Genomic DNA, 15,368 nt, shown 5'->3' on the forward strand with positions numbered 1-15,368 from the left:
AAACATGTTTCTCCTTACAGTGTTAATTATGACTTTAGTCTTCGCCTTTATTCTATATCCTTCACATTCTATACTTAGCCTGATCATTCTTTAATTTTAATTTCTCATCAGAGAATTTAGATATGGCAGAGTAAAAAAAAACACACAAGAATATAAATATTAACATTTGGGTGGCTGAAGAGCCATAGTTGAACTTCTGATATGAGATGTCTGTGATTGAAATGAATGCACACAACACAAAAGTGATCATTAACAAGAAGAAATGCTTAAAAGGTGAAGTCTGAGAAATGATTGTAAACTGTTTGTAAACTGTTCTTAAGAGTAAATGTTCATTTTTATACGCAGGGGCTCAACAAAAACCAAGCAGTGATTTTAAAGTCGATTTTGCAAGGCCTATTTCTTGTTTCTAATTCATTTGAGTTGCTTTTTATGGAAATCACTTTATATGGAGAATAAGATTTTTTATCTGTCTAGTAATTGGTTTTATGCTCTGTGTCAATTAAATGGAGGCCAAAGATCAAAGTGGGACTATCCAAGAGAGAGAAAAGAGTTCTGGCAAATATAGGGGAGGCAGAGATTTTTTTTTTTAAGGGGCAAGACAGTTCTTTTGCAAGTTTAATGATATGAGAATAGCTTTGCCACGAAGTTTAAAATGAAAAATATTAGAACTTTTAGGAGTACCTTAGAGAGTCGATAGCCAGACTTTAGTGACTACATTACATATGTTGCTTTCTGAAATCAAGACCTCAGCATAGCTATATAGAAAGTTTATAACTACTTCATTTATCAGTAAAACAAAGGTAACATAAAACTCATTATATGGAGTATATACTTTATCCTAAGGATTAAATATAAAAATAATCCCCAGTGCTCCACTAAAATTATCAACTAGAACCAATGTTCTACTTTAAAGAAAAAATAATTTAATAAAGCAAAAGTGTGTATAAAATTATAGCAAATATTAAAAATTCTAAAGTTTTAACCTATAAATATGTTTCCAAATAAACTCATAAACCATATACATTGGGATATTATATGGTAAATATTTTATTTTACAGAAGCTAACCTTTTAATTTATAGGCAGGAAATTATTTATTTACCTTATTATTAGAAAGTTGAATTTCATGAAAAGTATTATCATATTTTTGTATGTCTATCTAGGAGATTGCATACATTGAAAACGCTTTCAATTACTAATGCTCTATAATTTCACTATAAAGCATAAATTCTAAGGGAATAAAAGATTACCTATACACTATTAACCCAAAGTCTTTCATAGCCTAAAAGAGTAAACAATTAAGTTCCCCCTCCCAATGGAAATAACAACTATACAACGTTAATACACTAGAACAAAATTTAAAATAAAAAAATAGCTTTTTAAGAAATTCTGTGATTGATAAACAATATGGGTAATATTGATAATACCTGTCATAACTTCAATGAAAAGTCTAAATTCCAACTGAAAAACTTTTGATCAGCTCATTTGTTGTCTGAAAAATGCCATAGTCTTAACTATTGAAGTCTGTGCCTCAGGCAGGTGGGAATTATACAAATAACTGCTTTAAGATGCAATTTAATTGAATCAAGAAGTGCATAGTATGCTAAAATAGCTTAATTATATAAAAGGAAATATATGGTCCTTACACAAGATTTTATTTTTGCATTACATAATACCTAATATATTAGTTGATACCTGTAACTTAGGAAGAACATTAAATATACAGACTTTTATTTCAGAATTAACAAATTTATTTCTTGATTTAAAACATAATAAGTTATAGTTAAATTATATATCTGGAGTAGCCATTACATTATACTCATTACATTATATTATTCTTTATTTAAATGTTTTTATTGACTTTAGAGAGAGAGGATGGGAGAGAGATAAACATCCATGTGACAGAGAAACATTGATCAGTTCCCTCCCAGACACACCCCAACCTGGGATTGAACCCACAACTTGGGTATGAGCCATACCGGCCAGGGCCATTATATTATTTTTAAAAAAAATTTTAAATTTATTTTAATCTCTATTTTTTAAAGTATTTAATATGTCCCTGTTTTTCCCCCATTGGTTCTTTATAGCCCCATCCCCACCCCCCATTATATTATTCTTAAAGTAGTTATACTAGTATATTTGAGGGAGTATTAGATTTATAATTTCTAATTATTATTCTATTGCAATTATACATTATACTATTTTGGGGGGCACCCCTATATTTTTGTATTTGTGTTAATATACTATCATTCATTCAAAAACCTCATTTTGGCAATATAACTAACTACATAACTACTATAACAAAAGGTCACATTTAAGGACCACAATTTAACCTGTAATAAAATTACAACTGTCTAAAACACCTCTGAGAAAGGAACTAGATTAAATACATCTCTAAGACAATCCTCAAGTTGACTAAAAACACTTGGAGTGAACATTTAAAAATCCTGGATTTTCAGTTCTTCTGAATAGGATCTTAAAGAAATCAAGGCTTTCTTCTCTTATGAATCAGGATTTACACCCTGTTTTTAAGTTCTCCAGACCTTTGTGCGAAGAAGAGATAGACGCTTCATTCTGGGCATTTGGTGCATAAGCTGTAGGTGAGAAACAGCGATATTTCTAAGGAACAAGGTTAGACAGATCATGGTGGAACTGGAAGTGTGGTCAAGCTACACACTGATATGTGAAGGAAATACAGATGGGACTTTAGGGGAAAGTTTAAGTCTTAAGTGCATTACATGAAGTACAATAAAAGCAACAGGGATTCTCTTGGGGGAAATGGCACTGTGACACTAAACAACCAGAGATCTTGAGCAGCTCTCTTAGTCTCTCTGGGATACAGCTTTCTCACCTTCTAAATGAGAAGATTTCTGAGTTTTCTTGGAATTCAAGGATTTAATCATCTAACTCTTTATATTATGTTTCACATACTAAAGATAGATGCAGAAGAAAGTTATTTCTCTAGAAAATAATGTGAATGTTTTCTTGAGTCATCTATATATATAAAAGCCTAAGCAACCAGCCAAACATTCAACCATCTGACCGGTAGCTATGATGCGCACTGACCACCAAGGGGCAGACGCTCAACGCAGGAGCTGCCGAGCTGTGATGACTTGGCAGCTGCAGTTCTCAGGTGATGCACCCAGAACCAGAGAGGAGGGAGTCTGATTCTGGGGTGCGTCACCCAAGAACTGCACTTTCACAATCTGGGACCCCTCGGGGGATGTTGGATAGCCAATTTCAGCCCAATACCCACAGGCCAGGCCAAGGGACCCCACCAGTGCATGAATCCATGCACTGGGCCTCTAGCCTATTGGCTCCCCACTTTGGGTCTGGCTCCCCACCAGACCTCTAGCCCATTGCAGAGGTCGTGGTCCAGCCCATACAGACACTTTTCAATTCAATTAGCTAAATGATGAGGCATGCAGGACCTACTGGCACCCGCACTGGCCCATCCAGTTAATAATGATTTTCAGTAGAGGCAGATAATTTTCTGCTACCACTCTCGGCTGGGAAACCAGCCGCAGCTTCCCTCCTTCCAGGAGGGGCAGTAATGCCAACAGGCAACCTCCTCCAGAGAGGGAAGGAGGTGAAGGAGCAGCTCAGGTAGGAAGAAGGAGGTTCCCGCTGCTACAGGACTCTACCTGGGTGGAAGGGTCTGGATGGGAGCCTGACATTGAGCAGGGTCCTGCCCTAGGCCGACTAGATTCCAGGCTAAGTAAATCCTGTTTGCTAAATACTTGCATTTTGCAGCTAAATGCCCCCAAGTCGTCAGTTACCACCAAACTTAGGGTAAAGTGAGATGAAAGAAGCGAGACAGATACAGAGAGAGTCACATAATATTGGGAGAAGAGAGGAGGGAGCCCGATTCTGGGGTGTGTTACCTGAGAACTGCCCTCTCACAATCCCGGACTCCTCAGGGAATGTTGGAGAGCCAGTTTTGGCCCGATCCCCACAGACCAGGCTGAGGGACCCCACCGGTGCATGAATCTGTGCACCAGGCCTCTAGTTTGAAATAAAAGAAATGCCACCAACATTTGGGAAATACTAAAATATCCACCCTCTACATGTCAATATAATAAATGGAAACATAGAGTGTTTTGACACATCTGCTTTTTAAAATATTATAGGAAGCAACAACCTGACAACTTAGATTATATTCAAAAACATCCCTTAAATTAGGAAGTTTGATGGGCCTATCCATTGGAAGGGTTAAAAAATGTAGATTGAATAGATAGAATATAGGATCAAGTCACATGAAATGAATAAAGACTTTTTTACCCTTAATACCTCAAAATTCTACTGGGGTTTGGAATCTACATATTAAAATTGAAAATATTTAAATGGACAATGCCTGCTATATTCCCAGCACTCTGCCAGGCTCTCTCTATATTATTTTATTTTTACATTATTATACATAGTATTCTTATTCTTATTTTACAAGCAAGAAAGCTGAAGTTCAGAGAACTCCTTTAAGATCAGATAGTTTATAAACACTAGAGTTAGGATTCCAGATCTCACGCTCTTTGTAAAAAGCCATGTTCTTTCCAAGGTGTCATGCTGGGGATGAGAGACTAAGGAATATAGAAGGTGAGCACTGAATAGAGGGCTCTAGAAACTTAACTTGCCTATTAAAAGATGAAATGGACAAGTGATTGGAAATATAATAAGAAGAAAAAGATTGAAGGACAGAACATCTATTTTTCACTCTCCTGTAGTTCTAATTGTTTGGGGGGACCTGAGGATAAGACTAGTCTCCACTTGACAAAACTCATTTTTTTTCAAATGTGAAGCATTTTCAAGGCTGCCAAAGATAGGTCAGACAACTAAAAGCAATATGGTATGGAAATATAAAACTCAGCTTGAAAGAATTATATCCTTTTAGAAAAGTTAAAAGATAATTTAGTTGAAAGGATAAAATTGATTATTATTATTTGTGAGAATGTTAAATATGCCCATGTTGTACTGTTAAGGCCTGCATAAATAAATAAGCAATTTCTTATGTCAGTGCTTTATTTATTTATTTATTTAATTTATTTATTTATTTTATTCCTCACCCAAATATGTTTTATTAATTTTTTGAGTGGGGGGGGGGCATCGATCAGTTGCCTCCCATATGTGCCCTGACCATAATCAAACCCACAACCTTTTGGCATACAGGATGACACTCCAATAAACTGAGCCACCCATTCAGGGCTGCCATTGCTTTTAAGATAATGTTTCAAATGAAGAATATCAGCAATTAAATGTATGGCAGTTTGCAACAATTTTATTCCAACTTGCAGATGAATGAAGATGTAATGCTTTGAAAAGATAGTTTTTGGAACGGCAAATGGATTACATTTGAACTGGCTTAATGTTTGAATCACATGCCTCCATACAGTGAAATGAGCTTCGAACCATCGTGGAAACATAGCCCGAGTATGCCCTCACCTCTCTCTCTTGCTGGTGTGGAGGTCCTTTTTCATGCCTGTGTTTCATCCCACATGGACTAGTATGCCCCTTTTGCTGGCCTCCCAGTCCCTGCACGCATAATTAACAGACTTAAACTCGTACACAGCGCTCCCACCAAGACTCCACCAGGCAGCAGAGGGAGAGCATGCACATGACTAGACCCAGACCACTTAGGCATTCGCGGAGAGATTCTGAAACAGCAACGGGGAGCTGATTGCTATTACTTTTTTCAGGACTTTACTGGTGCCTCCCATCCCCATCGCCTCCCACTGTTATAATCATTGCCAGTGCTACTGACTTCATGGGGGGAAACCACACACACACACACACACACACACACACACACACACACACAGAGACACACACACACACACATACACACACACACACACACACACACACACACTGAGTCACTGCTGTTTCAGCCACTCAGATAAAGAGAATGGTTGACCCTCTTTATTTTGGATCAGTATTGAGCCTCCTCGTTGCTGTTTAAGTGCTAGTTTGCCGTAGCCCACAATAGCACATGCACAATGTCAGGAATTTGCTGACTAAAATCACATTATTTTCACAGACTCATTATCTTCTTAGAATAATTTAAGTAATAATTTAAGAATGCATTTGAATCGACTCCAATTAGATGTATCCCTCAACAGTCCATCTTTATTATGTTTTTATTGGAAACCTTGCTCAGTTCCACCATATTCTAGTGCTTTCTTACACTAATGCCTTTCTCTGAATTACTACAATGAAATTTTATATGATTTGTTTTTCCTTAATAAAGGAAAAATAACTTTGAAAAAACAGCAGAAATTTAAATAATAAACTTCTGTGAATTTCTCTGTGAAGTCCAGTTATTCTTTTACTGGAAGGGATACTTTATACCAAGTGGCTCAAACCTAAAAACACTATGCCTGCAGTGTACACATTTCGCTCGTGAATAAGTAAAATGCTCCAAATGAAATTAAATGCCAACACTACCTATAACTACATCTGGTTCTGGCTAAATAACAGAAATGTGCATGCAAAAATTATGTAGTAATTTCTAATAATAATTCAGCAACTTACTTAAATGAAAGGGAGAAAAGCTTACCTTGCTAAAGTCAACTGTGCTGTTTTCTCTGCTCACGTCATTTTTATTTTCAACACAGGCTGGAGCAGACTGTGGAGAAACAACCTGACCTGCTAAAAGAGATTGTTATTATAGAATACAAACAATTACTTACATCCTTCCAGACATACCGAGTGAAATATGAATTAAACTAGACTAATATAGTTTCTTAATGAGTTTATGAAATAAGCATGAAGGTTCAATATAAATAGAACTCTATCAATAGTCTTATTTATCAGTTACAGAAAGAAATGGGAGAATTTAGTCAAGAAAATGTAAACCAAATTCCCAGGTTAAAACTCTGTAACTAAATAGTTATCCCTTATGAAGAAAGATCACTTATGAAAATATTACAAAGTAATCATGGTTTTGAAACATCATTGATTTTTATATTTTATCCAAAACGGATGATATATATTTTTTAAAACAATAAGGTAGACATTTATTATGATTTAAGCCCAGACTCAAGAATTTAAAATGTATAGTTTTTAAAAAGGGTGAATATTTCTCTGAAGAGCATACAGCATACATAGAGCTTCTATTGCATCTGAAAGAACAAACTAATGAGAAAAAAATTCTTTGACAACTTTCAGAGATTTCTATATGAGAGTGTTCATACAGTACAAACACTGTGATTATAATTGTATGCTTGTCACTATTCGATTGCATAAGCATACTGATATTGGTCTGCAGAGAAATGATCAATAGATTTGAATTATATCAAGTTTCCATTAACACTAACCAGGAACTTAATTATTTTGTCATCCTACCCAAATTATAGTAAAGATTATGACATTAGTGAAGTGGACAGCAGATCTGGGAACATGACAATGGCTAGCAAATGGTAATTAAATTCCATTATCCACTAATTATGAAACATTTTTTAATTTAAACTTATCTGTAAGCTCTTCATATTTAGCAATTCAATGGTAAAAATTAAAGAGTTCTGCATGATTTCACATGTATCTTCTTCCTAACGTCTCTCCATACTTACTTGTTACTTTTGTTGTGAAATGAGTGATGACAACCAAGCTTTAAAGCCTTGACCATATTTATAATAACTTACTTCAAACTACTGCTCCTATTCTCATTAGTCTTATATGTTGGGAATACACTCTCTTGTGTCTGCCTACTTCTTCTCTCTACCTACCTAAATCCCAACTTTATTCAAATTCACCTGCAGTTTCATCTCTAGTCACTGCAGTTCGTACTCATCTAAATGCCTCTAAACTACTAGTACATATACAAATAAAACCTTTTCTATAAATTCTCTCCTGAAATCCCACTTCTTCTTCACTACCCAGAAATTATAACTTACTTTCAAATATTACTCGAATTTTGCCCTGTGCACTATTAAGCCTCTCAAATGGGCCACTTACTAATCGATACAATTTTTTTATGTTTTAAAATTGTTATATTTCCAGAAAGTAATGGGCTTAAGATTCTTCTAGAACTGAAATAGTTTTTTGCTTTCACTAAAAAAGGTAAAATAATACATGTGGTAAAGATTTTAATATGATTTTTAAAGCAAATGGGCATCAAACCATGTACACAAATTCTGATTTTAGCATATTCCAAGACACATATATAATTTTGGAGAAATAATAGACTTAAGCAGCATCAATTATTTTCATTCTCCCATTTCTAACTGCAATGTGCAGCTATGACTGTGAACTGTTCATTAGCAGCCATTTAATTTATCATTCTCAAAATAATAACTGCAATTTAAAAAACCTTTTACATAATGCATTTGTGCTAACAGATGTCTTCAATCACCAGTTTCACATCATTTCTCCATATTTTCATGAGTTAGAACATTAGATATATTTAAACCTAAATTTACTGAATGTTCTATAAAATTGAGTGGTGAAATTCAAGGCTTAAAAAATTAAATAAACATATATCTTCTTTCTTATAATAATTTATTTAATGTGGTATAAAATACATAGAACAATAATTTAATTCAATCAGCAAGAAACAGAAAAAAAGAAAGTTAATCAATGTAATCAGTATTGAAGAAATTTAATTGTATAGAAAATATGCTATAATTTAAAATTGAATAGGCTATGTTTTCATCATATACTTTAAAAGTAGAACATTTCACAAATTACTTTCAGCTCAAATGGCATTTGTATTTTATCATGTAAATATTAATATATTTTGAGATTTATTGTTCTATCATATTTTTGTTATAAGATGATGAAAATTCCATAAAATATTACCTCATAAAGCTGATAATCAGGATGGTATTTGAAAACGATTTCTTATAAATATTTTAAGGATATGGATAATGACCTAGTGGAGAGTATTTAATTAGCAGGAGACATACTAGATGTTAGCAATTTCCTTGCTAGTTCTGGATTCTAGATATGTACATAGAATATATGCTAATACAGGAAACAGAGCTTAAAAACTGCCTGGCCAGCATGGCTCAGTGATTGACTGTCAATCTATGAACCAGGAGGTCACAGTTTGATTCCCGGTCAGGGCACATACCCAGGTTGTGGGCTCGCTCCCCAGTGCATTCAGGAGGCAGCCAATCAATGATTCTCTCTCATCATTTATATTTTTATCTTCCTCTCTCTTTTCCTCTCTGAAATAAATAGAAATACATTTAAAAAAATAATAATAAAAGCTTAAAAACTACCAGCCTAGGAATATAAACTACAAATTTGGTATCTCTTATATTTCAGCAATAACAGTTAACAGTAGTAAATATCAGTAGTTACATATGTTTAAAAACAAATGTCATATGCCAAATATGTTGCAAAGTTTAAAGAGTACTACAAAGCTTATTTATTAATATATACATTAATTTGTTAACATGAGACAATATACATTGAATTTATATATCTTCAAGCAGTATCTGAAAACATGGCAGGATAGAGAAAAATATATGGGTAATATTATTTTAAAATTAAACAAGTTTGGTTTGTGTTGTTTTGAAAAAATACTAGCCTTTAAATAATGCTTAACATTTTATTTGCTCTCTATCAAACTAAAATGCACACATGAATGAATTATAGTCTATTGAACTACTGGAAATCTCATAAGTTAATTTCTATAATTTTGTTATCAACTATAATCTTTATTTGTCTAAGCACTAATTTCTTTAGTTTACTTCAATTATCACTGCCTTTCAAGAGGCAATGGGCTTGAATTTCAAAATGACTTTCATTAACTCAAATATTATATAAGAAGAATCAGTAAATTTAGGTTTTAAAAGAGCATCCCTTATTTTCTCGCTAATGTCTAAAACAATAGTAGTTCATATAATGACAATTTTCAGGTACAGGATTTTCCTTCCAACAGAAGTGAATATGTTTCCTAAAAGAATAACAAAGAATGTGCTGGGCTATTTTCCCCTCTAAGACAAAATAGTATAAAGTTGGGATTTAGCATCATATATATATATATATATATATATATATATATATATATATATATACACATATATACATATATATACATATATATATACATATATACATATATATACATATATATATATATTCTTTATGAATGCTAATTTTTATAATTGGTCTAATCACTATGCCACAATACTTGTGAACATACATGTTTTTTGCCTGCTTCTTTACATAACCATCACTTCATCCCCTGATCACTGTTCATATTAATATATCCTATAAGTAAATGTCATTACAATGTTTAATCACATCTGTTATGAGACATGAAGTGGACTATTCAAAGCAATTTAAAAAGATACTTATTAACTCAGTAACTTCATTACATTCAGGGTAAATTATTCAAAAACTGATGAAAAATGAATACCATTATTATTAACAGGGAAAAGTACATGGCTATTTAAGTGTAAACATTTGAGAAACCTAACATCATCCTATATATTTACCATATGTGTTTATTGTTCCAAAACTTTAAACTCAAACTGTTCACATTTTTAATGTTATATGTTTTGATATATGTTATACATTTTATCAATTAAAATTCATATTATCTAGTATTCATATTAGTAACTGCTTGAATGGATTTTCTTTTGAATCATGAATTCATTTTGTCCTCTGGACCTCTATGTAGGGATCATTTGAGTTGGATAAAGTTATTATAGACATCAAGTTTTCCAAGGAAAATCATTAAAGATGTGGGACAAGCACAGGAGAAAATTGAGAATAATTCAGGTGATAACTAACTAGAATATGGAAGCTCTGCCTTTCTACTTGCTACTCCATAAATTTTTCACCAAGTCCATTGTGCAACTGGCATAGACATTTCTCTTATTATAAACTTGTAGGGGAGTAACATGAGATTATGTCAAAAGTACTAATTTTACTGTAAGTAACATTAGTATCATTAAAACATGTTATTGAAACACAACAGTAAAATATGTTATAAAAAAAACCTTTAAGTATTTAGTCCTTACCTATAGTTTTCTTTTTCTTCAAATAAATTATATACATAAGTATTGTAAAACAGTACCAATTTCTATTTGGCCAATTCAAATCAATAGAATATATCACTTAAGAATATAATTATTTTCTACTGCTCAATGTACTGAAAATCATGTGTAATAGAAGGAAACTGTGATGAAGACATGGAGGTACATTACTTTAACCTAGAGACCAAGCTGGTTTACACTACCTCAGGAAACCTTCAACGCATTTAGAGTACCCAAAGGGTAGGAGATGAGGGAGGTACAGAGATGAGATGAGCCTGTTAGAGACAGACACAAGACAGAGCAAAATAAAGAAATATAAAGATGAATGACAAAGTTACAAACATGTGTAACAATACATTAATTTATGGAAATAGGAAACATGAAAGAAAGGCTAAATATTTAGAAAATGTTGATTAAGTGAGCTGCACTTCAAAAACATAAGAAGTATGCATTTAATTAAACCTGGAAAAAATTATTATGCCTGAAAATAATTAATGTAATATAAGAAATAACAAATTTAAAAGCATCATACTAGAAATAGTTTTGCAGTTAAAAACTAGTCCTGATATTCCAAAACTCAGTAGCAATAAATACAGCTTCTGAACAGCCACCAATTGTGTCTACAATATTATCTTGACATTTTGGAACAATGAAAAATATCTTTATTATAAAATGTCAAATTCTGTCATCAAAATGAATCTTTTACTATGTTTTTTTTTCAAGTAATTCTAAGAATTATTATTCTAGCTTTATTTCTTCAAAGGTAGAACATTGTGAAGGATAATTTTTAACTTTTGGTATCTTACTTATGAGACCACAGTATTTAAAAAATAAGAAAGCATATAAATATCTAAATACACATAAAAACATTGTACCTCTGAAAATAAAAAGTACAACATTTTTTAAAGTAGTGCTTACAAAGCAATAAAACTGATTTCCAAAGGCCGTAAATAAAAATCATTCACAATACATATGCATACATTATTGTAAGGGCTGGAATCTATGTAGACTGGAAGAGTCAACACATATCCCATCCTTCCAAATCTAAATGTTCTCCAGTAAAACTGGTTTTGAGAGTAAGTCAGAGACCTTCTGTTCTGTAATTCCGTTGAAATCTTAAATAAAAGGTACAACTGGAGCCCAGCCAGTGTTGCTCAGTGGTTGAGCCTTGAACCATGATCCAGCAGGTCACGGTTCTATTCCTAGTCAGGGCACATGCCCAGGTTGCGGGCTCAATCCTTTGTAGGGGGTGTGCAGGAGGCAGCTGATCAATGACTCTCGTTATTGATGTTTTTTTCCCCTCTTTCCCTCTCCCTTCCTCTCTCTGAAATCAATTTTAAAAATGTTTTTAAAGTACAACTGGAAAGTATTCAGAATAGGAAGGAGAAAAAATATCTAAAGGAAAAAAATTAGGGTTAGAATTATTAGTAAAAGACACAGTGGAATGAAAAACCCTATACCTAAGGAAACTAAGAGTCCTAAATTATTTTTTAATATAAACTTTATCTCTAAGGTAATGTTAGTTTATAATAGATTTATAATTCAAATGTCTCAAAATATAATTAAATACATAACCTAAATCATAAACACAAATACTGATTTTTTCTAGATCATTTAACACAAAAGTCTTATTTTTATTTTTAGAAAGTCCTTCTAGTTTCAAAGAATAATCACATATTCATTTTCAGTATTTTCTTCCCATATCCTTTTCAGGGTTGTAATGTTAAAGAAGATATTATTTTTTAATTATTTTTTGCTGTTGTTTTGCCAAATGTAACTGTCATTTTTTATTGAAACATCAAAATCAGACATTTAATGCTCACAGTTTTGATGCTTAATGAAAAGTGAAAGTTAAACACAGCATGGTGGCATTAAAAATGCACAGTGAATCCATAGCATCCTGCATGTTAGCCCTTAAGAGAGTGTGCAGAACATCAAGAAAATGATTATACAAAAAAGCAAAACTAGTGTAATATCTGGAGGTGAGATTGAATACATTACCACAAATCACTAAAAATATTATGAACAAAATATTTTGGGCTTGGAAGGAGAGGACCAAGGAAATCACTATCTTAAAAATACATAAAATCTATAGTAGGAAAGATCCATATTTGAAATTCAGATAAACTTCTCTGAATGTTTAACCCTTGGGATTACTACCACGGTAGCATGCTAAAGGGTCAAGTCAATTAAGAAAGTAGAAACCTTATTCTATATCATTCCTTCAGACTTCTTTATATAAGCATGAGTTCAATTTGGGGGAAGTTTCAATTGTTTTGCCTCCAAAACAAAAGCCTATTAAAGAAGAGAGGGCTTATTAGCCTGTACTTAGGAATAAAAATGTTTCTGTTTTTAAGATTCTAGAAAATCCTTAGTCTATAATTTTAAATAAAAAGTTCATCTTTTTATAGGAAATGCTCTACTGGAGATATATTTTTAAATAATAAAAATATTATTATTCCCTTTTGTATATTTTGAAATCTTTTTGCATCTCTCTATACTACTGTGCACACACACAAAAATAAATCTCTATTGCATATTTTGAATCAGAATCCCAAATCTGTGTTTATGGCTATGAATTTCGATGTTTGTTTATCCAAAGTTTGTCAGTTTTTAGAGTTCATAAGCAGATTGAGAACCTTAGTAATAAAGGTCTTTCACACTTTTTTCACTTCTGGATAAATTTATTTCTAAATTGGTGAAGTCTAAACATATTTTCAGAATTATCAATACACATAATTATGCAAAATGTGTGAGGAAGCAAAACAGAGTCATAAGGAGGTGTTGTTATAGGCCTAGGCTTAGAACACCACTTCTGACAATACAGTCTACAATACTTAATTGGATGTATGAATCTTACTAGAAATGTTTCCAAGTTTTATTATCATAACGTATGCCTCCAAGGGGTCTGTATATGCTCAGATAAAGGCTGATTCTACATATGGTGACAGAATCACTTCAGAACTACTCACATTCTAGTTTTCAGAAAAACTAAGCAGTTGTCTGAACAAGACAAAAAAAAAGGCTCTCACAAAACTTTGTATCTATATGTGGATACAATACATATACAATTTGTGATTGAAAGCTCTAATTCTATCATCTCTTTCTATGTTTAATAAATGTTTAAAGAAGTAACGAACAGTGTGTCCAGGTTTACATGATATTACAATAAATGGTTCATCCAATTAATTCAGCAACCTCTTTCCTCCAAGAACTTAATGCAATAAAATTATTTTATAGCAAACATTATCCCCAGTGAAATTTGAGATATAAATTATGGCTAGTTAACAGCCCAAGATTCTTGCATCTTTGAATAAATACATTTTCTTCTTATTGACATATATTTTATACTCTGCTTTCCAGTGAAAGTAATGAAGTGAAGGCAGACATTTTTTTAATGTGCTTGCAGTCCCACAAATTAATTCATGGGAATATTTTAATACGGTCTTTGGAATTATGTGAACATAAGCCCATAGCCAATATTAGTAAAATATCTAAGTCTGTTTTCTTAATAACATCATGCCAAATAAATACTAATATTGCAACAATAAGTAAAAGTGCTACATTTATATTGTCTTCTGCTTGCCAACCCTAATTTTTTGAGAACATGTTATGCCTACTTGATATCTCTTAAGGTATACGTATGTGAAGGACCTCGAAGAAATAATAAAATTCATTTGAGCGACAAAAACACAGTATATGATGATGAAAAATACATTTATTTTTCAATGTATACATGTACACTGATAGTCCGACAGAAAACTTTATGACTCCGTTTGATATTATCAGTGGGACTTCTGCTGCTGCATCACTGATGACAGATTTTACATCAGGTTTATATTTTGTGACTTTCAGAGATATGCACAAGCTACTACTTTCAACCATCAGGCTATTCCTATTATGAGACTTAACAAAATTCATCACTGAGAACAAAGATTCACAAGCGTATGTGGATGAAACCAAAACACTGGTCAGATCTAGGAAGGCAGAGGCACAGAAATTGCTCTTCCCCTCTCTCGTCAATCCATGTCTATGGTCTTTAAGATAAGTTGTTATGTAAAATTATTTATTTATCTAAGATGCACCTACACTGAATTTATCTGAAAAATAAAAAAGTCGATATTAATAAAAAAATTGTAAATGGAAGATTATAAGAGAGGGTTTCGCGTGCCAGCAAAAGTTACTGGCATGCCATGTTTGGCACATGTGCCAGAGGTTGCCCATCCCTGGTATAGAGTCTATACCAATAGCCTATAGACCATAAAGTGCTCATAACACTTTTATTGAGCTCAATATATGCACAACTACAGACTTCTACATAACAATGACTTATATTCAGTCATTGCAGGGTCTTTAGAAAGTCAAATGGAACTGATTCTGTGTTCTAAGAC

General features: G+C 32.7%; 1 protein-coding gene across 7 annotated transcripts in view; it reads right to left on the reverse strand.

The window, feature by feature from the left end:
• SLC4A10 (solute carrier family 4 member 10) overlaps positions 1 to 15,368 on the reverse strand; it is a 240,109-nt gene that overhangs the window by 94,286 nt on the left and 130,455 nt on the right. For 4 of the 7 annotated variants that reach the window (XM_059704268.1, XM_059704270.1, XM_059704266.1 and 1 more), the window contains exons 7-8: positions 6,546 to 6,637; positions 5,432 to 5,521 (exon numbers count right to left, since the gene is read on the reverse strand). In XM_059704268.1, the coding sequence (XP_059560251.1) occupies positions 5,432 to 5,521; positions 6,546 to 6,637 (182 nt within the window). The remainder of the gene's footprint in view (positions 1 to 5,431; positions 5,522 to 6,545; positions 6,638 to 15,368) is intronic. The other 3 variants (XM_059704267.1, XM_059704272.1, XM_059704271.1) reach the window with 3 other exon arrangements.

Source organism: Myotis daubentonii, chromosome 7, assembly GCF_963259705.1.
Source record: "Myotis daubentonii chromosome 7, mMyoDau2.1, whole genome shotgun sequence".
In the NCBI taxonomy this organism is placed as follows: domain Eukaryota; kingdom Metazoa; phylum Chordata; class Mammalia; order Chiroptera; family Vespertilionidae; genus Myotis; species Myotis daubentonii.